Source organism: Pyxicephalus adspersus, chromosome 5 (assembly GCF_032062135.1).
Source record: "Pyxicephalus adspersus chromosome 5, UCB_Pads_2.0, whole genome shotgun sequence".
NCBI lineage: Eukaryota > Metazoa > Chordata > Amphibia > Anura > Pyxicephalidae > Pyxicephalus > Pyxicephalus adspersus.
In genome coordinates, this window is record NC_092862.1 from 66,752,513 (window position 1) to 66,777,970 (window position 25,458).

At 38.4% G+C, this 25,458-nt stretch overlaps 1 protein-coding gene across 1 annotated transcript; it reads right to left on the reverse strand.

Annotated features, from left to right (window-relative positions):
• Positions 1 to 2,158: 2,158 nt before the first annotated feature.
• On the reverse strand, positions 2,159 to 12,701 carry LOC140331086 (pyrimidine-specific ribonucleoside hydrolase RihA-like). The gene is made up of 6 exons (XM_072411805.1): positions 12,505 to 12,701; positions 7,680 to 7,867; positions 5,143 to 5,322; positions 3,338 to 3,449; positions 3,038 to 3,174; positions 2,159 to 2,693 (listed from the first exon to the last, which is right to left on the reverse strand). The coding sequence occupies exons 1-6, from the start codon at positions 12,518 to 12,520 to the stop codon at positions 2,346 to 2,348; spliced, it is 981 nt and encodes a 326-aa protein (XP_072267906.1). The 5' UTR covers positions 12,521 to 12,701; the 3' UTR covers positions 2,159 to 2,345.
• Between the last annotated feature and the right edge of the window lie 12,757 nt (positions 12,702 to 25,458).

A 25,458-nucleotide genomic window follows, 5' to 3' on the forward strand; every position in this document is an offset into this window, starting at 1 on the left:
ATTGTAATGGTAGGTTTTATGTAGGTGTAAGAGACAGAATAACAAAAGAAGCCTCAAAAACCCAGTGCTCAAGTCAGAGTTTGATGTGCATTGTAATGAGTGAAATAAGTATTTGATCCCCTATCAACCAGCAAGATTTCAAGCTCCCAGGTGTCTTCCCTGTATGTAGGTAACAAACTGAGATTAGGAGCACCCTCTGCAAGGGAGTGCTCCTAATCCAAGCTTGTTACAGTACCTGTATAAAAGACACCTGTCCACAGAAGCAATCAATCAGATTCCAAACTAGCCACCATTGCCAAGACCAAAGAGCCGTCCAAGGATGTCAGGGACAAGATTGTAGACCTACACAAGGCTTAACTGGGCTACAAGACTATCCCCAAGCAGCTAGGTGAGAAGGTGACAACAGTTGGTGCGATAATTCATAAATGGAAGAAACACAAAATAACTGTCAATCTCCCTCGGTTTGGGGCTTCCCTCGTGAAGTTGCAATGATCATGAGAACGGTGACGAAGCAGCCCAGAACAACATGGGGGGAACTTGTCAGAGTTCTCAGGGCAGCTGGGACCATAGTCACCAAGAAAACAATTGATAACACACTGCGCCGTGAAAGCCTGAAATCCTACAGAGCCCGCAAGGTCCCCCTGCTCAGGATAACACATGTACAAGCCGTCTGCCTGTAGAGGAGAACTGGGTGAAAGTGTTGTGGTCAGATGAGACCATAATTGAGCTCTTTGGTATCAACTCAACTCACCGTGTTTGGAGGAGGAGGAATGCTGCCTATGACCCCAAGAACACCATCCCCACAGTCACACATGGAGGTGGACACATTTTGCTTTGGGGGTGTTTTTCTGCTAAGGGCACAGGACACCTTCACTGCATCGAAGGGACAATAGACGGGGCCATGTACCGTCAAATCTTGGGTGAGCACCTCCTTCCCTCAGCCAGGGCATTAAAAAATGGGTCGTGGATGGGTAATCCAGCATGACAATGACCCAAAACACACGGCCAAGGCAACAAAAGAGTGACTTAGGAAGAAGCACATGAAGGTCCTGAAGTGGCCCAGCCAGTCTCCAGACTGGTTGATAGGGGATCAAATATTTATTTCATCCATTACAATGCACATCAAGCTCTGACTTTCGGTTTGGGTTTTTGAGGGTCCTTTTGTTGTTATTCTGTCTCTCACACCTATAATAAACCTACCATTACAATTATAGACTGATCATTTCTTTGTCAGAGGGCAAATGTACAAAATCAGTAGGGGATCAAATGGTTCTTTTCCTCACTGTATATTTTTATGATATGATAGTATTTAAAATGTTTAATAATTAATGTTAAAATTTAACAACAAAAAAAAAATCGAAAAAAAAAAAAAATTACATTATTCAATGATCGAGAAAAGTGGCCTATTTTTTTTTAGGCCATTTAATTAGACAGTATCCAACATGAGAAAATGATGACTTCAGCAAGCTGGATGAATATAATAAGTGTTCTTCTTGAAGGGAGTGTCTGGGTGTGTTTCTCCAAGCAAGGTCTCGCTAAACACAGCTGTGTTTTGCATCAAAGGCTAGTGCTGTGAACTTTTAAAGAGAAAGCTAAATAATAATTAAAACCTCTACCAAATTAAATGATCTAAATAGTGTATTTAAATGTAATTATTACATTTAATATCCAATTATATATGTGCATGCCTTTGTAATAGAAAAAAGAGAGGGGAAGAGGAATGGAATGCCACTGAAACATGGCAAAATCTGTAGACAGTACGAGGTAAACCATCTGCTGTAATAATAAAGTAATGTCTATAAAGACTAAAGAGTCAATAATTAACTGTGTATTATGCATCCCCATATGCAACTCTACCCATATTGTCTTAACATCATCACACGCTCCATCAACAAATCTAAACAGACAGAATGGGAAACCAATATCTTTAGGAATAGAAAAAAAAAACAGAGGGTTATTTGAACTACCACCTAACAAAAATTACCATTCTGACTTAACAAAATAATGAGAAGTTGATATTTTTTAGACCTGAATAAAATTTTCCCTGTATTATTCACTTATTGTTATCAATTTGCATATATTAACATATGAAAATGCATATGTAGCAGTCCAGGTAATAACCTCAACCACAATCAGTATATCCTCTCACATAGAAAACTTCTGTAGCTTTAACAACATTGGCATTTATTTTTCATACAATATTTTTAAGTAAAGTTTACTTCTTAATTAAACAATCTCAGTCAATATATTTTAGTAATTATTGAGGAGGTTTGTAAAATTTGATAAGCAACCGGTACATTTGTTGATACATTTTATTTTATTTACCAAGAATCTAAAGGTTTTATTTATTTGATAGAAGATTCCATAAGCACCCTAAATTTTTCCATATCACATCCATTCATAACAATGGCTTTGTTTTTCTTCTTCAGTTCATCAATTAAATCGAGCACCATCATCCCCCGAGTGAATTTCCCAGAAAGTTCCACAGTAACTCCACATTCTATGACACTGGTAACAGTGCTGGGATCTATGGCTGCAGCCATTGCATATGAATCACAGGAGACAAATCCAGGTCCACCTACAATGGCCTTCTCTTCCTTCTCACTCCTTGAGTACTGCAAGCTGTGAGCGTAAATTTTCTTTAAAAAGTCAGATTTCTTTGTCCCCATGTTGGCCCACTTATCATACCATTCCTAAATAAGCAAAACACAATTTGGTTTTAGTCTATAATAAAATGAAAAGCTCCTCATAACTATATATAGGTAGCAAGTATACCAGTACAATAAATACACCATACCATTGCTAAAGTCTACATAAAACTCTGCATAAAGTTTGTATTAAGTCTGTGTTAAGCACAGTTGGAATGCAAGATGTAATTTTCATATTTGACCTGCAATAGCCACTTAAAAGCCAAGGTTAATATTGCCACTTCTAAAGAGGAACAGGTTAGTAGGGACAATACTTAAAAACACACACACACATATATATATATATATAACAAATATATGCTCAGAGGCATTTAAAGGCTTTCATTTACCCATGAAAGTTTGGAACGACATGAATGCTCCCAAGTAGCAATATAGGTTGTACACAAGTAGTCATTCAAAACAATGTAGGCAGCTTCCGGGTCTGCAAGGAAGTTAAACTCTCCACAAGCAGTAGTGTTTCCTCGTGCTAAATAAAAACACACAAAAAACAAAAAAACTTACCAACGTGAAATACCAAAATGCAATGACAAGTCAAATTCCCTAAAACAACATTGTTTGCATGCAATGAGATAAAAGAACATACACAAATTTGTAAATGTTGGATCTAGGTACATTATTTACAAGCTTACATTCCATATTTCCACCCATTATGTATAAACTGTGCAGTTTCTCAGGTATTGTTGGGTCCATCCGTACAGCTAAGGCCAAGTTAGTCAATGGACCCGTAGCCACCAAAGTAATCTAAGAAATAAAACACAAAAAAAATAGAGAATTTAATATAAAACAGAATGTTTCAGGAACTTTAAGGTTGCTAGTGCTAATCAATAAAATGTATCCAGGTACCCTTAAAGGTTCAGAATGGAGTTTTCCTATAAGCAAAGAACAAACTGACTATGCATTAAAGTGTATTTTATTTCTGGGTCAACTGTGGTTGATCTGGTTTAGAGTTCTGTATATGATTTCTTTTTCTTTATTTAGTTGAATTTTTATAGCTATGTGTCTATTTTTAGCCCAACCAACTATTTATCTAGGCAAGAATAGCTGCTAGGAATAATTTTAGCAGAAGATAAAAATGCCTTCATAGTAACCTGCCTATTTAAGGCATTTTACTTGCACTTGCAAAAGACACATCTTTTTATCAAAACATGATATTTCTCTTCTCACATATAGTGGATTACTCATTTGAACTCCAGTAACCTATACAAATACACCATCAACACAGGTATCAGTTCCTAAAAACACCATGAATTGTTTTTAATTTTTTATTGAAGCTAGTGAAAGAACCTGAATCTTGCAATCTTCTTTACACTGGGAGAGGGAGAGACAACCCTAGCAATCAAATGTGCTACAAAAACATGTCCTGACAGAGAACATGCTGAAAGGAAGAAAAAGCAGAAGGATTAATCATCAATATTCTAATGTTTCTTCATCCGCCAGGTGAAAGGCAGACAGGCAAGCCCAGTGTTTTGCTCAGCTGTAATAGAGAAATGCCAGGTGACCAACCAGACTTTGCCATTTGACAGGACTGCAATATATAGCTTTCAATCTAGAACCAGATTTACAGAACATAATCAAAGCCAGTGGTTTATCTTTTATATTGTAACTTTGTGCTACTTCCAGCTCATTAGAGCTCTTATGGAAATCATGGCTCCTTTGGTGTAAAGACTGCTGAGCTATTAAACCTAATCACCATTATAGTGAAGTCCTATCTCAAAGGTTAACTTCAGAAAAGTTAGAGGGGCAAGCAGGGGGATCCAGAGTGGATACAGGGAAATGCAATGTTTACTGCTACAGAAGGGCATTGTACCTTCCTCAGCCACCAGGGGCCCTAAGTCAGTTCTGCACAGAGGTGCATTGTTGGCTACATCCACCACTGAGGTGGGTATTTTAAATATTAGCCAGTATTTATATAGCACTTACCTATTACGCAGCTCTTTACAAAGCCCATAGTCTTGCCACTAGCTGTCCCTCAAAGGGGCTCACAATTTAATGTCCCTACCATATTCATTTGTCTTTAATACAGTCTAAGGTCAATTTGTGGAGGGAAGTCAATTAACCTAACTGCATGTTTTTTGGAATGTGGGAGGAACCCAAAGTACCTGGAGGAAACCCACGCAAACATGGGGAGAACCTGCAAACTCCAGGCAGATAATGCTAAGGCCGAGATTCAAAGTCCAAAGTGCTAACCTCTAAGCCACTGTGCTTGTATTTGTTTGTTTTATTTTTTTTGGGTCACTTAGAAAAAATAGTCAGAGAAACCTAGCCAACTGCAGGGACCATAAAGGGGCTCAGCATATCTATGACAAATTGCTACAGTACACATTAGGTGTATACGACAATCAAAAGAGCTGCCCTGTGATTTTGGCTTTCTGGAAGGAGAGACTTTATGTTGCAGATAGTTTTAGCAATCCTACTGCTCTACTGTTATTGTTACCTGGCCTGGATACTGAGAAGTAAAGCGCTTCAATGCATCAACAGCATGCTCCTTCTGTAGTAATTGCAGGCGAGGGGCATTTGAATCTGGGACATCACCAAGCCCATCCTTTCCATGGAAGTAAGATGCATTTATGTTCTGTCCTAGAATTGCTGTGCCGGCTCCTTTATACACTGGAATCTGCAAAGTCAGGACAGGTATGTAATTGTATAACCATTGAAACTTGAAAAATGTATTATATATCTACTATACAATATATTCCCAAAAAGTCTACATTGGATGAAAAAAAAAGGACCATGTCATTTCTACAATATTTATGAAATAATTTTTTTTCTTAATCAAATGGGAGCTCACTTTCTTACACTTCACTATAAAGGCAACAACAATAACATATCCAATAGCTCCGACTGGTGGCTAGTACTGGCACTGCAATAGTGTAGTAATACAGTCTAGGACAGGGGTGTCCAAACTTAACGTAAGGGATTCCCTGTGTAGGGAGTCTGTTGTCAGTGCGGGCTCTGTGCAGAGCACATTCTTGTAATCAGAGTGGGCATGGTCTATGCAGGTCCTGCACAGCTCAAGCCTACTATAATGACATAGGGACTCCCTGTGCACACATGGGGACTCCCGTCCTGCCGATTATGCCTGCCGAGCAGCAGGCCAATAATTGCAAGACGGTTGATCAACTCTAATGAAGTATAAAATGGCTTTTTTGTACGCGTGTATTTTATACTGTGGTCAACAATGCTGGTGGGCCGCATATTATTGATTATATGACAGAGGCTGTGGGCTGGTGGAAATCTGAACACGAGCCACAATTGGCCCCCAGGCCAGACTTTGAACATGCCTGGTCTAGGCACTACATATATCCCTTATTTCTTGAATAATGTTTTCTTACAAAGTTTCTAGGTTTATATAAAGTTTTATGTAAAGCTAAACCTAATCACTAAATTATCATATTATAATAAACTTTAACATGCAATGTAATTCCAAAAGTTGTGGTAATTTCTGTTCAATGTTCATATATTTCTTGTTATGGATGTCAACTATCCGAAAGCTGTTCTACGTTGTCAACTAGCCACTTGTACTTTGGGAAAAGAAGTTTTACAGATACACATTGCATAGTTATGGTCCACTTTTGTCAGGAAACTAGAGCAAGGAGCAGGAGGTCTAGAGCAATCCAATGCAAGTGGTCATTCCTTCCTTTACAGCTAAACTGTGTCTAATTTACATAAAAATGAATAAAACATAATGCCCATTAAAACACCAATAGGGAAAAAAATTAAAAATACAAAACATTTGCATGAATAGAATTTAGAAAACATTCTATATCTGCCATCTAGTGGCAAAAAGTAACAACTACAACTGAAATATATTTTGATCAGATTACATATTGGCATTTGATAACCCTTAGAACATGGTTAATAGAAGAAAAAAAATATTTATGAATAAATTACCAATATATTTATATTAGGGACCCTGTGAAGAATGTGTAAAAGGTTATATTAATGTTTCTATTTGTTTTTTTTTGGTTCTCCACCTCTGGACTCCAAAGCTACCCTTTTTAGCCGAGGCTAAATGTTCAATGGTGTTGTATTAGTATGCAACATCAGGATCATTGCCCTAAATATGTGTTTATTCTTTATCTTTGGTACAGTATAGTTCTGCATCATAGGGTTCTGTTCTCCTGTGTCATAGTTTGTACTTCTTTGTATACAGCCATGCTGTCATCTGCAGCCCATAGGGATGACCAGCACTTCATATAATGCTGCAACTTTGTATATGGAACTTGGTATTATTATTATTATTTTTAATCGTTATAGAACACATTTTTTTGCTTTAAGAAGGCATGTTGAACCGTTCTTCAACTAAGAATATAGAATAGTGTTTGTTTTATCAAACCTCTGCAAGGCTTTTCTGCTAACATTTATAAAAGAATCAAAAAGTAATGAAAGCTGTATGTGGCCAGCAATATACAAAGGTATTCTAGGTATCTATTTCTGTCAAGGCAGAAAGTGATGGGTACCTGCCTTACTGTCCAGGTTGCCCGCCCCCACATTTCTTACAAGGATACAAAGTGACAAACATCAATTCCTGAAGGATTCAGCAGGATTAAACCTTTATTTGAAGTTCCACCTTCACAGTGTTCAAACCCTAATAAAATCTATGGGAGATGAATCTTTCTTACAAAGGATCTAATGTTAAAATAACATAAGCAATTTTTTTAGTCTTAAGTAACGGTCACCAAACTCTTCATCAACCTATTATTAAACAGGATTTATATAGTGCCAACATATTACGCAGCCCTGTACATTAAATAGGGGTTGCAAATGACAGATACAGACAGTGACACAGGAGGAGGAGAAGACCAGAAGAGATTACATTCTTCATGAACTTAATTCAGGTAATATTGTCTATAAATAGTGCAAAGATCAATATCTTGCATTTTGGTAGTCAAAATTCAAATTACCAAGCTTTAAGTGCCACAGAAAATACATGCCATTTATTGATAATATGGGAGCATAATAGTTACTTACATCTAATCTGTCACACAATTTTAGAACACGTAGAACATTCTGACAGACATTTTCTAATGCAGTATTTCCCCCTACACATGTAATTCCCAAAATTTCAACATTAGGAGCGGCTATTGCCATCATAATGGCCTGGGCATCATCAGTACCACAGTCCACATCAATGAGAAGTAGCTTCTTCTGAGGTTTTTCTGCAAAAGGAGATAACAGTATATTCAGTGTCAGTCTTATTTTGTTAGGCATACAATTGTTTATATTTTAAAATACATTTTATTGTGGGTAGCCATCAGTAGTATTTAATTACCAAACAGCAACTTATTGACAAACAAGAATTTGAACAAAAGTTGAAATACGAAAGCATACATAATCTTTTAGTTCAAACAAGAATAACAGGATTAAAACAATAAAAACAGAAGAACAGTTGATCCCAGCCCTTTTTTGTTTAGTTAGATATTTTACAAGATCTTCATACTATAATATTTCAATATGGACAGAGAGTAAAGTAAGTCAGCAATCAAATCATTTAAGGACACTTTTTTTTGGTGGATCACCTTCCAGGGTTCTATATTAACACTAAGAATTGTGCCTAAAGCAATTGTATAATTTTATTATTTTATTTATTAATAATTTTATTTATATTACGTGTGTTAATAAAGCTTCCCTGCATTTCAAATAAAAGAGTTGTGTTATAGATATTGTAATTTTGTTGAGAAAAGATGCAGTATGGGTGGGGAAAGGAGAGCCAGCAATGCAAAATGCTTTTTTATGCCCACTGCTGATAGGAGTGCTAAATGTCACACTCCTCACTAATACCATACATCTCCAATGGGCCCCAAACTGCACATTTCAGTGTGAGGGGTAAGTAGCCGAGTTTACATTGAACCTGATTTATTAAAGGTTTAAAGAATGGAAAAGATAGAACCGTGAATGAATTTCTTACCTGGACAAGATCTATTCTCACACACACAACTTACCATTATGTGTTTTTATAGGGCCATGCCATGCTAGTGTAGGGGACTGCCTTTTTCTATCTGCTAGTAGAGTTGTAACTTTGTAAAATGCAAATAAAGTTGTTGAAGTGTTTCTTGCCCCTGATAGTGGCCTTAGAAACCCCACCCCAGGATATAAGGATGTAACCCCAGGATATAAGGAAATGCAGGAAGTACAGGGGCAGAGATGAGAACATGTGCTCAGCCAGGGTAGGTGCCTGCATCCCTTCCAGAACACACTGACTGCTGTGCCTGTGTAGTGTAGTAATAGATTATTTCCCCCTGAAATGAAGTGATTGTGTAAAAAAAAAGGCTTTAAATCCTCACATTGTTATACAATCTTTTTATTCAACCCACTGAATTAAAGCTGAAAGTCTGCAGTTTAACTGCGTCTGAGTTGTTTCCTTTAAAACTAATTGTGGTAATGTACAGAACCAAAATTAGAAAAAAGTTGTCTGTTCAAATATTTATGGACCTAACTGTTCACCCGGGTATATCTGTGTGCAATTCTCCTCAGGACTCTGCTATGTGTATTCATTGCTGTTTATTGAGGGTATATATTGTATTACTGTTTTGAGATATAAAGCTTACAAATACTCCAACCTGTGTGTTCATTTAGCTGCAATGGTAATGTTGTATGCTGGGTGTGGTGGTTCCTCGGGTGCTCTTTTATATTTCTGTTATTATTTCTGGTTAATGTCCCAGGAAGGGAGCCCCTCTGCTAACAGAGACCCTGTCCTGGGTGGAGGCACTGCCAACTCTTCCACATAGCGAAGGCCCGGGATCCTCTCTGTTATCTACAGGTTAGCGCCATAGCCTGGTTTGGGAGGGTCATTTACATGTAGCCCCATAACAGAGCTACACTAGCAATCCAGGGCCAGCAGCAACATAATAGTTATAAAGGGTAAATTGTTGAGACCAGTATTCACCTTTTTCTATGAGTTGTAATATCTCAAGCTGGATGAATTGAGGGCCCCACCCCCTCTCTGGCAATTTACATAGTGTAGACTTTCATCATAAATGTATGCTTTGCCCGTTCAACTAGCAAGGAATTTACAGATACAAAGTAATAATTTCCTCCTGAAGTTTGTGTTTGGCAAGGTGTTAAGTAATTTGCAGGAGTGACATGGCCTTTGAAGAAGTGGCTGGTGAGACCTGGTGCCCAGTTCAACAAGGAGGATATTTGAAACATCCGTTTATAGAACCAGGCATCAATTTAGTTGACCCTAAAGTCAGTGAGAGCTTTAAATTCATTATTTTTTAAGTTAGTCCTGGTGTTGCCTATTGTTTAGTGGTCTTTAACAAAATATAAACACAGGGAATGCTGAGAATAACATAAGCTGCTGATGTAAATGGAACAGCTTTTAAACTATGTTTGGAAATGCAAGTCAGTAGCGTCACTCAAATAATATGTAACATTACGGGTATATGGTATCCACAATAATATTTTTAAAAAAAAAATCAATGTAGAAAAAGTTTTTTGCCTTTTTTATAAATTTCTTTGAAAATAAAGAAATGTTTTCATGGTTTGTTAATAAAATTTAAAATAATTCTAGATTAGAAAATGCAAGCAGGATAGTGACTGAAGGATGTTGTAAAACACCAATACATGTAGTTAAGGACATCCGACATAGGGATGACTCCTAGATAGGAATGGGCTTCCCTGTGCAGGACAGAGCCTTGATGGGGGCAGTTTGCAGGACTTGCAGAAGAAATCTTTTGCTAAAGACAGTTGAGGTTGTGGGTGATCTTAAGAGCTGAGCTGATCTGTAACATCTTGTAACTTTTTAATGACCAAGACAAACTCTGCTGTTGTTTCTTTTTGCATATCAAAGCAAAGCTTGCTCCAGAAGTTAATGAATGTCTAGGCTCCATAAAGTTTTTTTTTTTTATTTGTTTGTGATTAACTCATAGTGGGGATTTTTTACAGTAACTGACACCATGCTGCCTAATAATATGCTGAGACAAACATCTGTCCTAATTGCATTTAATAAAATAATGTACCTGTTCAGACGTTACTTACACATTCAACTTAAAAACAAACCTACAGTCCCGGGCATTTTGATTTTTTTCCTTCCACAAGAGGTAGTTCAGGAGGGGTTTGGTTTTGTGTTAAGTCTTGCAAAATAATAAAATAAAAAAACAGCCGGAGGTTGTAAAAGTTGGGACACAACGGACATTGTTTTTTTAACCTTTGCTAAGTAAACTGTGCTATAAATTTGTTCACATGCATGTTGACCTAATAGTACTGATTTAACTGTCTTATTAACAAATTTAAGAGGACTGATTTATTAAAAAAAATTACAAAATTAAAAAAGAAAAAAATGCAGAAACTGGAAATATTGCCTGTAGTATCCAGTCATAATTTTTCTTTATGGTTACAAAATAGAATTTATAATCTGATTTATTCATTTTCCCTAACAACTCAACAGATTAGGTGGAAAAAAAGAATGTTTCTGCTGTTGAGGAAATCAGCAGCCCAGTTTGGGTTGAAAGAACCTTATGGTGCAACTTGTAACCACTGAGCCCAACTACATTGTTGTCACTGTGACCAACAGGAATTAACCCCACACTACCACATGTTGTTTCTGTATACTAATGACAATTCAACTCCTGTCCATGACATCATTTTCACTTTCTGGATCCAACTTTTACTGTATCACATTGATAATTCTGTAAAACCAATGGCTCCTACCCATGTTGAACTACATTATCCCTTTGTACCCCTTACCCTTTAGACATGATCTCTACCTCATTGCAATGTTGCTGCTGCGTATTCAGCGTACTTAAAAATTGTGTGTTGTAAAAGTAGTCCCCTGTGTGCTGGAATTCTCATTGATGATTCCACACATATATAAGCTCTTTGTGTTGTGCAATGCTCCTCTTCTTTTGAAAATGGTACTTGTCTGGCTAATATGCCTATCCAATGGTTTCAAAACATTGAGCTACTTAAACCAGACCAAGTCTAAAGACCAGAATTTTGACTTGGTCTAAGTAAATGGCACACAAAGTACAGCCAGGCAACCAACATTTTTAGAAGTATTTTGGTATTGACAGACTTGCTATTGGCTTCAATATATGTAAAGTAAAACCACTACAAAAGAATACCAAGTTTTGTAGAGTGCTGTAACCGAAGGATTCCATTAATTTTTTGTCTTAATTTGTACACATTACCTATCTTTGTACTGTGGACACCCTTGGGGACTTTTTGCATTATCTTTTTGTGGATAGCCTGTGCACAGGAATACATGAGAATCACAGTGTTACTGTGGTCACATTGGCAAAATCTCAAAATCTCACTCTGACTGAAATGGCTGCTTGTATTCCAACTTAAATGTGCACAGAAAAGTATGACAACACTGCTGCTAAACTGATTAATTGCTGTCATCCATAACACAAAAGTGGCTGTGTATTTACCTTGTAGATAGATAGATAGATAGATACAAGTATTTTAAAACAAATTAAGTTTAAGTGTTTGGGGTTAGATACACCTTAAACAGACATAACCCCAACCAAATTTTAAAAATTTGGCAAAGTATCAAAGTAAGTTTTGCTTCCAGTGTTGCATTTTGCCCGTTTTCTTTACAACTATACACAATGTGTATCTGTTATAACAGAAAAAATGATTAAAATCGACTCAATTGTTCATTAATTATTTACAACTGTGTACCATGAGAAAGGGGTAAAGTTTATCAGTAGCTTACAGGGACTTTGGTTCTACAAACATGTGCATATAGTTTCCATATGTAGCAGTGATTTAAGCAAACACCTGACAGTTTTGGTATGAAATAATATTGACAATAATAATATTATTAATAAAGAACAGAGATAACATATACCTGTTTTGCTTGCCATTTGTATCAGTTGCACAGTGCTAGTTGCTCTCCTGCTGAATCTTTGAATTCCTAGGGATAAGAATCTATTGCTTATTTAGCTTATGGTATATTCTGGTATCTTTTCCACCTCGTCTGTCCTTACAGTCAGCATGTAAAGATTCTTTGAAAAGGAATACATTTATTTAGAAAAAAGGGGTAGAAGCATTGCATAAGAGGAGGAGTACAAAGTCAAATCCACTCCCTAGCTACTAGTCAGAGGCTCATCAGAGGACGTTTCAGCACCTCCCCACACAATGAATTTGCAGAGTTAACACCTGGGGATGTCCTCTACAACTGCTGGACAAAGTTATATTTCTCATGCTTTGCATACAGAATTTTGGTGCAGATAATTTACATTCCTTCTGTTAGCAGCTGGTAATGTCCTATACAACTACAGGTTAAAAAACTGCATTTTGATCGATTTATTTTTCCACTGAATACTTCATAAGCTTACCATTTGTATTTGTTATCAGTGATTACCTGTAAATACAGATTTCTTATCATTTACTGCATAATAGTTGAAATGTCAAATTGGGTAAAAAAAAAAAACAAGTCAAATTAGGTAAAAAAAAAAAAACAAATCAAGTACTGAAGGGGGTATTTATACAACCCCTGAATAAAGTTATTGATGTTGATTCAGGTGTTTTGGGCTATTGTCATGTTGGAAGATAAACCTTCAGCCTAGTCTGAGATCCTGAGCACTGTGGAAAAGGTTTTCATTGAGAAGAGAGCTGTACTATGCTTTATTCAGTTTTTCCCTCAACCCTGACCAGTCTATCATTCTCTGCTGTTTAAAAATATCCCTGCAGCTTGATGCTTCACTGTTGGGATGGTATTGGGCAGGTGATGAGTGCTGTCTGGTTGCCTCCAGACAGCCCAGAGAATTGTAACCCCTAGGGGGCGCTATGTATAACCCAGTGATGGTGTGAGCCCTAATAAGGGCCAAGGTGCAGGATCTGTAACAGTAGTGAAGGTGTTGTGTGGCAGGATGATAGCACAGGCAGGACCAGAACACGGGGTAGTGAAAAGATGGTTTAGAAGTCAGGCCTAGAGTTTTGATTTAATGTAAGAAGATGTAAACTATCCTCTATTTTAGCTTTTGAGGTTAACGTAAGGATATTCCTATCAGAAGTTCGTTGAAACAGAAGCTATGGTGACCCTTCGCAGCCCCTCTGGAGACCCTGGAATTGCCACTTAACCACAATAACCACATTCTAACTTGTGATCAGATGAACTGGAGCATACGCATTTAAAAGAACTAATAAGTGTTTCATTACTAAACAACAATTATGCAAGACAATTTAACATTATTACCTCCAGCTGGGAAATGATGCTTAGAAGAATCTAATTATCAATATTTTCTCTATAAAATAGTTAAATGTTTCTTTGTTAGAGGACTTGTTAGGTATATACGCTGTGTACTGTAATAATCCTGCTTCTGATTTAGAACACAGCCCCATATCTGTGTTTCTTGAGGCCCCTGAACCTATTCAGATAGTAGCAGGAGACATATGTAGACACTGCACACATGGGTGACACAGGGGTCAATGAAGACACAGGGGATCGCAGGAGACTATTGTGGGGACTTAGTGCTGTATTTAAGCCAGCTAAATAGTCGAGGTCTATCAAGTGGCTATATCTCCTGCTTGGCCAGAAAGAGCGGCGATGCAGATTAAACCGGGAAGGGCAGGTGTGCCCGGGGGCAGAACTGCCAGCAGGTGCAAGAGAGGGGAGCTGGCGCTTTAACAAGGAGGGATGTAAGTGTTGTTGCAAAACATCTGAATACTTATGTAAATGTAACATTTAATTTTTTTATTTTTAATAAATGTAATAAATTGTCTAAAATTATGTTTTAATTTTGTCACTATAGAGTACTGAGTGAAGATAATGAGAAAAAAATAATTGAAAGGATTGTAGCATCAGGCTGCAACATAACAAAATTGGAAACAAGTGAATGCAGTCTAAATACTTTCTGAAGCCACTGTGTCTATATGCTTTATATATTATACATTTTAAACACAGATGTTTTAAAAAGCTGCTGATGTTCAGATTTCTTTATAAAAATTGCTGTACCTCCACCCATCTATAGATCATCTTGAGAGCTGTGTTTTTCTGGATGTTTAACAATAATATGATGGAATGCAGAAAGACTACATATGTGTGTGTTTTAATAGCTTGATGAAACCTCAAATTTGATATGCAAATTCAGGCAAACACCCAAGAAATATAATAATTGTGTTGGGTAATCAAGGGATTCCTAGAAATGTCTCTATAGCTATGGCAAATAAAATGATGGGAATAAACCCAGTTTACAGGTAATTTAACCAGATAATGAACCATTGTCACGGAGTTGTTGGGTGTGTATTTTATAAAATAAAATCAATGTGCTGATTCAGTAATGTTTTATCACAAAATTATAAATAAAAATAAAATTTTAAAATTATAGTTTAATACTATTGCTCATATTTACCAGCTAATCTGTAATTTTTTGGGACATTTCTTCATTTTGTTTGTAATAGAAAAAAGCTCCAAGGCATTGCCCAGCCTCTACAGGGAGAAAGGTATGGCTGATTTCTGTGATGCTCTGTATACTGTGAGTACAGAGAAGTCAGCTTGTTTATATGGAAGATAGAAGGATAGAGGTCATTGGAAGGGACCACCAATGAAGAAAGCACGGGAGAGCATTCAAGAGATGCTTAGTGGTGCAGGTAATGAGAAACTAAAGCATTTCTTTTTACTCTTTTTTGCAGAGCTTTGTGGCCCTTTTTATTTACCCGACATGGCTGCTTTAAAAAAAAAAGGGAAACCCAAAATAAATGTAAATTCAAATAAAAAATTATGCTTATTATGCATTTAGATATATTCTCCGTGGGCAGGTGAAAGATGAAAATTGAATTTTCATTGTTTACCTTCTGCTAAAGAAATTATCACAATACATATTAGGTATTATTTTTGAAATTACGTATTTCAATAAACTGGAAATCAGTGCAAAACCTGACTTCACAAGCTACAGGGAGCAAAAGCTAATAAACACACATCTACCACCATCAATTTACCTGCCCAAGTCTACATCAATATTGCACTTGGAACCATTAGAATCCCCTAATAAACCCTATGGCAGATGAATTTAGGAAAGCTGTCATATAACACTGGGGAACGCATTTTATGTTGAGTTAGATCTTACACTTGTTTTTTACTAATTTTTGGGTGGTGAATCCAGAAATGACCCCAGTTTTTTGTTTTCACATGAAATATCACCAACACAATTGGGTCATCTGTGTTTACCTTAAAAGGAGGAGATGTGTGATTTGTGGCACTATAGGTTAATTAACCTCTAGTGCCGGAGATATTCTCACTGAATGCGGGCACCTCAGCCGCATTCATTGAGAAGATGTGTGATCCCTGGTACCAGAGGTTAATTAACCTCTAGTGCTGCGGATCACACACTTAAAAAAAAAATTCTTCTGCGAATTTGGTAAGCGAGAACGACCGAATTTACCACAAGATCGAGTTTTAAAAACTCGCTTGCTCATCCCTAGTAGGCATTACAAATATAGTAAGTAACCATGTTGCTACACAATACTCATTTAACCATTACCAACTGTGCTAATAGTAGTAGAACAATTATTAAACAAGAGGATATAATGACACTGCATAACAAATGACTAACCACTAAAATGTTTTCCTTGGACAGCTAAGATATTTGAGAAGAAAAGGCAGCAATATTTCAGCCTACTCATTTGTGAAGACTAATGATTGTTTTGTTGAATGTAAGACTGCTTGTACAGCCTTCCAGAAAGGAACAGTGTTTGTGTGAAGTTAGTTCTAGGATTCTGGGATTTGTTTTGTTTTAGGAGCATTTGACCCATGGAGCTGGCATTGTCACAGCTTCTACCTTCAACCACCCATTTCCTCTTCTTCTTCCCCAGTTGCAAGCCATCGGAGGCGCCTCTTACCACCATACCATCTGGGAGAGCTGCCCAACCAACATTTATGTTCCCATCTGCAACAACATTGGCTCGAGAAGGAGTAGACTACTACACCACACACCCTTTTTTAGGTGCCCTCTGAGGAGCCCAACCACCCCCTCTAACAAACTTACTCTCCTCCTTTACAAGGGTGGGCGAGACAGAGACTCCCACTTTTAACTGTTTCCTTCTCCACCCAACTTTTCCCTCCCAGCCTATCCCTGACCTTTCACCTATGCCCATCTTTCTTTCTTTTTAACCCAACTATCCTTTGCTCCATCTAGCCCCTGGTCATGCCTGCCCTTCACTTTACCTCCTCCACTCAGTCTCTCACAGCTTTCTGTATAGCTGTGTAAAAATGTACACAACACCAAAAACACAACATTATTGCAATGATCTGGTTTTCTATTCTTTAGGGGACTGCTCACCCAATTTTTCCTTACACATGCTACCTACTTTCACTTACATATGAATAGGGATTTTATAGAAGAATCTGCAAAGGGGTTCTATAAAAAAAATGCTGTTTAAACGTGAAATGAAAGTGTAAAGAAACAGTGTTGTATAATGCAGGATTGGAGCAGGAAAAACACAGTATCCAGACATGATATACAGTTATGATGTGCAAGAGCAAATACAAGTAATGTTTGAAAAATTTGCAGATGTAGAAGCACCAGGACGAGAAGATTCTCCCGACAACTCGACAGCTGATAATGATTAGCCTTTCTATTATTTGAGAGAGCATTTCAGAGATCAATAAACAGGTTTGGTGGCTTCCTTGCTAACTGATGAGTCACAGAAGTCTTAGCCCATGGGTGCATGGATTACAATAAGCTTGTGTAGGAAATATCAGTGCATGACTAGATATTACAATGGTAGTGTTTGAGCTCATACATCTGGCTAGGAAATGGCTGCAAATAGTATCCCTGTAAGGGACAAAGATCATTAAGTGGGTAGTTGTGGATGGTTACCTGCAAATATGGGTGAACTATGGTGATCCCTATTTACCTGAATATCTGTGGGGGCATGAAGCAAGCTCATGAACATTTCACTCCAAAGTACTCCAGTAACCGGTAAGACTATTCCAGTAACCGGTAAGACTACTAGAAAAAGTGGGTGGTAGGCCTGGTAAAAAGACAGGGGTAGACATTTTGATTTAAAGGCTAGGAATTGGGTCCCCCAAGCTGGAAAACACATTGCCTTTCTACAAATAAAAATTAAATGTTTCTGTTGCAATAAACTTAAGAATGTGGCAATAAACTGTCCTATGATTGATAGATTCATGCCATATGATTTCTCTTTCAGTAATACATACAGATTTATGCTATAGTAACTGCGTCACTCCCTAAATGATTCATGTTAACTAAACGTTATCGCATTTCAAGTACAGAACGGGGTGTTTATACACCCCTGACTAAAGTTATGGATGTCCGTTCAGTTGTTTTACTGTTAAAAAAATAATTATAATATTTTTTTCAGGTTATTGTCATGTTGGAAGATAAACCTTCAGCCTAGTTTGAGGTCCTGAGCACTGTGGAAATGGTTTTCATTGAGGAGAGAGCTGTACTTTGCTTCATTCAGCTCTTTCCCTCAACCATGACCAGTCTCTCATTTCCTGCTGTTGAAAAATACCACGAAGCTTGATGCTGCCACCACCATGCTTCACTGTTGGGATGGAATTTGGCAGGTGATGAGTACTGTTTGGTTGCCTCCAGACATAACGTTTGGAACTGAGGCCAGACAGCTTAGAGAATTGGAACCCCTAGGGGGCGCTATGTATAACCCAGTGATGGTGTGAGCCCTAAGAGGGGCCAAGGTGCAGGATCTGTAACAGCCTGGCTTTTTTTAGAGCCTCTAGTAGTGAAGGTGTTGTGTGGCAGGATGATAGCACAGGCAGGACCAAAACACAGGTGGTAGTGAAAAGATAGTGTAGGTGTCAGGCCTAGAGTTTTGATGTAATGTAAGAAGCTGTAAACTATCCTTTATTTTAGCTTATGATGTTAAATTCAAGATAATGCTATCAGAAGTTCATTGGAGGAACAGAAGCTATGGTAACCCTTTGCAGCCCCTCTGGAGAACCTGGAACTATACCTCAAATAAACCACAATAACCACATTCTGACTTGTGATCAGATGGACTGGAGCATAAGCATTTAAAAAACTAATGTGTCATACAAACACCCAGTTAGGTGTTTCATTACTAAACAACAAATATGCAATATGATTGAACATCCAGCTTGAATTATCACCTCCAGCTAGGAAATGATGCTTAGAAGAATTGTCTATCTACTTATTATTATAAAATAGTTAGATATTCATCTGTTATAAGACATGCTATTTATTTACTGCTTGCCTTCCAGATACTGTGATAAACCTACTTCTGATTTGGAACACAGCCTCATATATGTCTTTCTTGGGACCCCCCAACCTATTCACATAGTAGCAGGAGAAACTGGAGACAGCGGGACAGGAACTGCACAAGGGAACAGCGCAGTGAAATAGCAGACTGGACAACAAGGGGTTTGGACAGGAGCTGAACAGGGGTCAGTTCAGTACAGCTAGGCACTCAGCACTATTGTGGAGACACATTGCTTGAACACTTAGCGCTGTGTCTAAGCCAGATAAATAGCCGAGGTCTATCAAGAGGCTATCTCCTGCTTGGCCAGCAAGAGTGGCGAAACAGATTAAACCGGGAGGGGCAGGTGCAGCAGGGGAAAGAATTGTCAGCATGTGCAAGAGAGAGGAGCTGGCGTTTTAGCAAGGAGGGATGTAAGTGTGACCACCACTAGATTGTAAGCTCTTCGGGGCAGGGTCCTCTTCTCCTGTATCACTGTCTGTATTAGTCTGTCATTTGCAATCCCTATTTAATGTACAGCGCTGCGTAATATGTTGGCGCTATATAAATCCTGTTTAATAATATTAATAATAATTCAAAAGTTGATGCAAAAGATCTTAATACTTATGTAAATATGACATTTCATTGTTTTCTTTTTAATCACTATGTGGTACTGAGTGAAGATAATGAGAAAAAAAATAATTGAAAGGACTGCAGCATACCAAACTTGGAAAAAAGTGAATGCAGTCTGAACACTTTTTGAAGCCACTGTGTCTATATGCTGTATATATTTAAACATTTTAAACACAGATGTTCAGCTGCTGATGTTCAGATTTCTTTAAAAAAATTGCTGTACCTCCACCCATCTATAGATCATCTTGGGGCCTGTGTTCTTCTGGGTGTTTAACATTAATATGACGGAATGCAGGAATACTGGAAAGACTACATATGTGTCTGTTTTAATAGCTTGATGAAACCTCAAAATTTGATATGGAAATTCAGGCAGACAACCAAGAAATACATATATTAATATTAATTGTGTTGGGTAATCAAGGGATTCCTGGAAATGTATAATATAGGTATAGCAAATAAAATTAATGTGCTGATTCAGAAAGGTTTTATCGCAAACACTTGAATAATTTATTACTATTGCTCATATTTTCCAGCTAACCTGTATTTTTTGGGTGATTGCTTTGTTTTGTTTTGACTAGAAAAAAGCTCCAAGGCATTGCCCAGCCTCTACAGGGAGAAAGCAATGCCTAATTCCTGTGATGCTCTGTATACTGTGAGTACAAGGAAGTCAGCTTGTTTATATGGAACATGGTGGAGGTCATTGGAAGAAACCACCAATGAAGAAAGCACAATAGGAGAGCATCCTATGCTTAGTGATGCAGGTAATGAGAGAGTAAAGTATTTTCTCTTTTTTATAGAGCTTTGTGGCCCTTTTATATTTACCTGACATGGTACTTTAAGAAAAATGGAAAACTCAAAGTTTAAAATGAAAATTCAAATAAAAAAATTATGCGTAGTATGCATTAGATATATTCTCTGTGGGCAGGTGAAAGATGAAAATTAAATTTTCATTGTTCACCTTCTGCTAAAGAATTTATCACGATACATAAGAAATATTATTTTTTAAATAAGGTTTTCCAATAAACTAGAAGTCAGTGCAAAACCTGACTTCACAAGCTGCAGTGGCCAAAAACTGACTTCAAAAGATGGTAAACACACATCTACCACCATCAATTTACCTACCCAAGTCTGCATTTGTATTGCACTTAAAACCATTAGAATCCCTTGATAAACCATTTGGCAGATGAATTTAAAAAAGCTGTCATATAATCAATGTTATCTTTTGAGATGTTTGCTAAATTAATATTTAAAAGTAAAACAAGAATTGTTGAGAAAGTTGTCCCCTGAATAATAAAAGTAATCAAAATGCTGACATTTAACACAATAAATATGGTGTCCGTTAGTGGCTGTCAACCAGGTGGGCATTACAAATATAGTAAGTAACCATGTTGCTACACAATACTCATTTAACCATTACCAGCTGTGCTACCAGTAGTAGAACAATTATTAAACAAGAGGATAATATGACATTGCATTAGTACCATAACAAATGACTAACCACATCATTGTTTTCCTTGGACAGCTAAGACATTTCAGAAGAAGAGGCAGCAATAATTCAGCCTACTCATTTGTGAAGACTAATGATGATAAGGGGGAGTACCTGAGTGACCACTTGAATTGGTGTTGCTGTTCAAGTTGCACTTTCATTTGGTTCTCCTGAAGGAGAAAATTACCAATGCTCAACCACAATTCAGGTTTCAAAGTGGGCTCCCCCAGTGATTACCAATGTGCAGCCAGAGAAGGAACAGGGACTCTGGCAACCATCTTTGGTGCAGGTAGTTGAGTAAAAAATATGCTCCAGACGGTATAAAAAGCAGAGGACTTTTTCATTCCCAATTCAAATTTATTAATTTTGCCTTTAAAAAATTATTTGGGTGTTAGGGTGCCAATACTACAGTTTTCCTCTACTAATCTAAAGACTGTAAATTGTGTTAGAACTAGTTAGATGAAAGAGGGATCTGTGAGGACAGACATACGGGCAGGCTTCCGTATTTTTTAGGTGATCAATACATCTACTAGACAGTGCTAAGGAATATACTGGACGTAAGGAATATACTGGACGTTTATTGTACTATTCTGCATAGTGTGAACTTGTGTTAAGACTGGGACTGGCCTATTATCAGCTGGTTACTTGCCATGAGATCACAGCTGTGTGACCTTTGCCTCTGAATGTGTCCCTTGCAATTTTGGTTGTCTATTTTTGTTTCAATCAGATTTATTGAGTTTTCAGAGGAATAAAAAAACAAAACAAAACAAAACAATAAAACAAAACCCAAGATACATAACAAAAAGAATCATATATACAACACATACATCATAACAAACAAAACAGTGTAGGCTTCGTATTAACAGACATCTAGTACCAGAAAGCTGCATGTACCCCCAAAAATATGACAAAAAAAAAACATAACAGTTCTAAGGGGGATCACATAAAACATAGTGAACCTGTACAAAAACAGCTACATATCCGCTAGCGGAAGCGTATGGCGCAGAGTGGAAACCAATATTCTCAACAACAGATAAAATAAGAACAAAGATAGACACATATAACAAAGCAGCCCAGACATATAAGGGGGGGACGGGAGGGGGAAGGGGGAATGCCGTTCGATACAAAGATAAAAGAGAAATATATTAACCTCAATACCGGGGTTGAGTTCCAGCCTGTAACCCTGGGAACTAAAGAAAATATGTATGGAATCGGGGAGATTCTTTAAACCAATCCCAAATGGACCAGGTAATTCTAAATTGCTCCAATCTATCATCATCCTCTGCAACCAACATCTCCATTTGGCGGATTTTTTCAAGTTCGGAGAACCAATTGGCTATAGAAGGAGTGGCAGATTGCTTCCACAATCTCGGGATAGTGGCCCTTGCTGCCGTAAGAAAATGACGTAGGACCCCACCTTTGATGGTTTTGAGCGAACCCGGAACCATGGATAAAAGAGCTATAGAGGGAGTATTCGTTATGGTGGACCCAGTGCTGTCATTATACACCTGAATAATCGTGTCCCAGAAACGATGTATAAGCGGACACTCCCACCATATATGAAGCAGCGTCCCCTTTTGTAAGTGGCATCGCCAACAACGATCAGATTGTGTAGTGGATATTCTATGGAGATCCACAGGGCAATAATACCACCTGGATAGAATTTTGTAATTAACCTATTGAGCTCTACAGGTTAAGGGCAACTTATGCGTTAGGGTGAATGATTTTTCCCAATCATCTGCAGTTATGAGTCCAGTCAATTCCCTCTCCCAATATCTAGTGTATATAGGCGCAGAGGGCTCAGTCTACTGAGAAATTAGCTCGTACAACCTGGACACAACATGAGAGGGGCGGTCAGGCGAGCCAACCAACTGCTCGAAAGCCGTTAAACTTCTATATAGGAATGATAAGTCAGTAAATGAAGCTACAAATGATGACAGTTGCCTATATGAAAGCCAAGAAAGCAACTTGCTTCTGTTTGGGAGATCCAGGGAGGCCAGTGGGGGAACCCGTCCATTATGTAATATACTCCTAAGATGACGGCTGTCCGAAGCGGACCAAGACAAAAATGTGGTGGTTCGCATTGCCGGGGGGAACGCTGGATTATCAAATAGCGGTGTCATGGGTCCTGGATTTGTCGACAATTTGCCCGCTCTGAGGAGAATATCCCAATTATGTAATAAATCTAATGTAAGTGGGAGTAGAGGATGGGCCGGCTGTATCAACGACCGGTCCACCCATGGCAGTGACCGGAGACTAACTGGAGATAGGCAATCTTCCAGCTGTACCCATTCCTTCATCTCCCTGTTGTGAAACCAATCTATCAAACGCACTAAAACCGATGCCCTATAATAGGAAATAACATCCGGGGCCCCTGCACCTCCTCTACTTTTGGCCTTGGACAGGGTACTAAATGCCAGTCTAGGACGTTTCTGTTGCCATATAAATTTTAAAAATAACCCATGAATTTTACGAAGATATGCGGTTGGCAAGAATATGGGGACCGATAGAAAAAGATATAACAGTCTGGGAATTATATCCATCTTAAGAGTGTTTATACGGGCGAACCAGGAGAGAGGCAGGGAATCATATTTCTGAAGGTCAGATTGAAGTTTACTGTACATTGAGGAATAATTAAGGGAGAACAATTTGGAGGGATCCGATGGAACCATTATACCCAGATATTTAATGGCATCAGAGCAAATCCGGAAAGGCACATTAAAACGCATAGCTGACAGTTGAGCAGAGTCCAAGGTAACATTAAGAATTTCAGATTTGGAATAATTAACCTTGAAGTTACTATGTATAGCAAATTCATCAAGTTCCCTCAGGATGGAAGGTATCGAGATATGAGGGGACGTTATATATATCAAGAGGTCATCTGCGTATAAAGAAATTTTATATTGTGCATCACCCACCTGGATCCCTTTTACATCTGGATTGTGGCGCAAGGCCACAGCCAAATGTTCCATAATTAAGGCATAAAGTAAAGGGGAAAGAGGGCACCCCTGCCTTGTGCCATTCTTGATTTGAAAAGAATCGGAGAGAGCGCCATTAACCCGCACCCGGGCTCTGGGTGAAGAGTACAAAGCTGCGATTCTAGAAACCATGCAGGGGCCCAGGCCCACCTGACGCAACGCCGAGTACATAAACTGCCAACTAACCCTGTCAAAGGCTTTTTCAGCTTCTATTGACAGTAAGCACGCAGGGGTGCCTGAGGATTTAGCGAATTGGGTCAGCAGAAGAGTCTTAATAGTATTGTCCCTGGCTTCCCTTCCATAAATAAACCCTGTTTGATCCTTATGGATCAATGATGGCATATGTGGGGACAACCTATTGGCAATCAACTTGGAGAAAATTTTTGCATCCACATTAATCAATGATATAGGTCTATAATTAGAGCAAACCGTATGGTCTTTGCCAGGCTTGGGAAGAACAGTAATATGCGCTTCCAAACTTTGTGAGGGGAACGGCGTAGCGGCAGAAACGGAAGAAAACACTCTGGTCATAAAGGGGACAAGATTAGTAGCGTGGAGCTTATAGAACCGTGGAGTGAATCCATCTGGACCCGGGCTTTTTCCGGTCGGGGTGGCCTGCAGGGCAGCAGATACCTCCTCTTCCGTAAACGGGGATTCCAATTGAGAAATCACCTCAGAATTTAAAGTTGGCAGGGCTGTTTTAGTTAAATATGCCTGTAGAGAGGAAGGGGTAGCTGAAGCAGGGCGTAGTTGATAGAGCTCCGCATAATATTTATAAAAAGTTTGCAGAATCTCTTTGGGGATAGATGTCAACCTGCCATCAGGATCGTGTATGGACGGGATATATGTAGTGGATGTGCGCGGGTGGAGACCCCTCGCCAGTAGTCTGCCACATTTATCCCCATATTGGTAGATCAATTTACGGAAACGATCCCTGTGGCGTTGGTGGGCCAAGTCATACAGTTTCAAGAGATGGGTTCTAGCAGCAGTCAATTCTAAAAACACGGCAGGGGCCATGTTTTGTTTATGCAGGTGTTCCAGAGCGCGGATTTTATCGGATGTACAAGCTATATCCTGTGCTCTGATCTTTTTAAGCCTAGTGCCTTGTTGTATTAGAACCCCTCGAACAACCGCATTCATAGCCTCCCACTGCATAGGAAGGGAAGTGGAATCCAAGGCATGATCTCCAATAAAATTGGTTATCGCATCGAGAGCCGCTTTTGCACAGAGAGAGACTTTAAACAAAGAGTCATTACATCTCCATGTCCAAGCTCTAGGGCCCATATGGGGGATCTGAAATGAGAGGGACACTGAAGAATGGTCGGACCAGGGGCAGGACTCTATAGAAGCACTAGGACACCAATCAAGTATGGAATGGCTCGCCAGGATATAATCTATACGAGAATACATATTGTGTGGGTGGGAGAAAAAGGTATAGTCTTTGGTAGTGGGGTGCAAAATGCGCCACATATCCATTATTCTAGAATCATGCAATTTAGAACGAAGGGAGTTCAATTTGGAG

What these genes read in the sequence shown, in the direction of transcription:
- LOC140331086 (XM_072411805.1), bottom strand. An exon ending in AATTGTGTGACAGATTAGAT is followed by an intron (nt 5,323 to 7,679) that starts GTAAGTAACTAT and finishes CTGACTTTGCAG; the next exon opens with ATTCCAGTGTATAAAGGAGC. An exon ending in AATGGGTGGAAATATGGAAT is followed by an intron (nt 3,175 to 3,337) that starts GTAAGCTTGTAA and finishes GTTTTTATTTAG; the next exon opens with CACGAGGAAACACTACTGCT.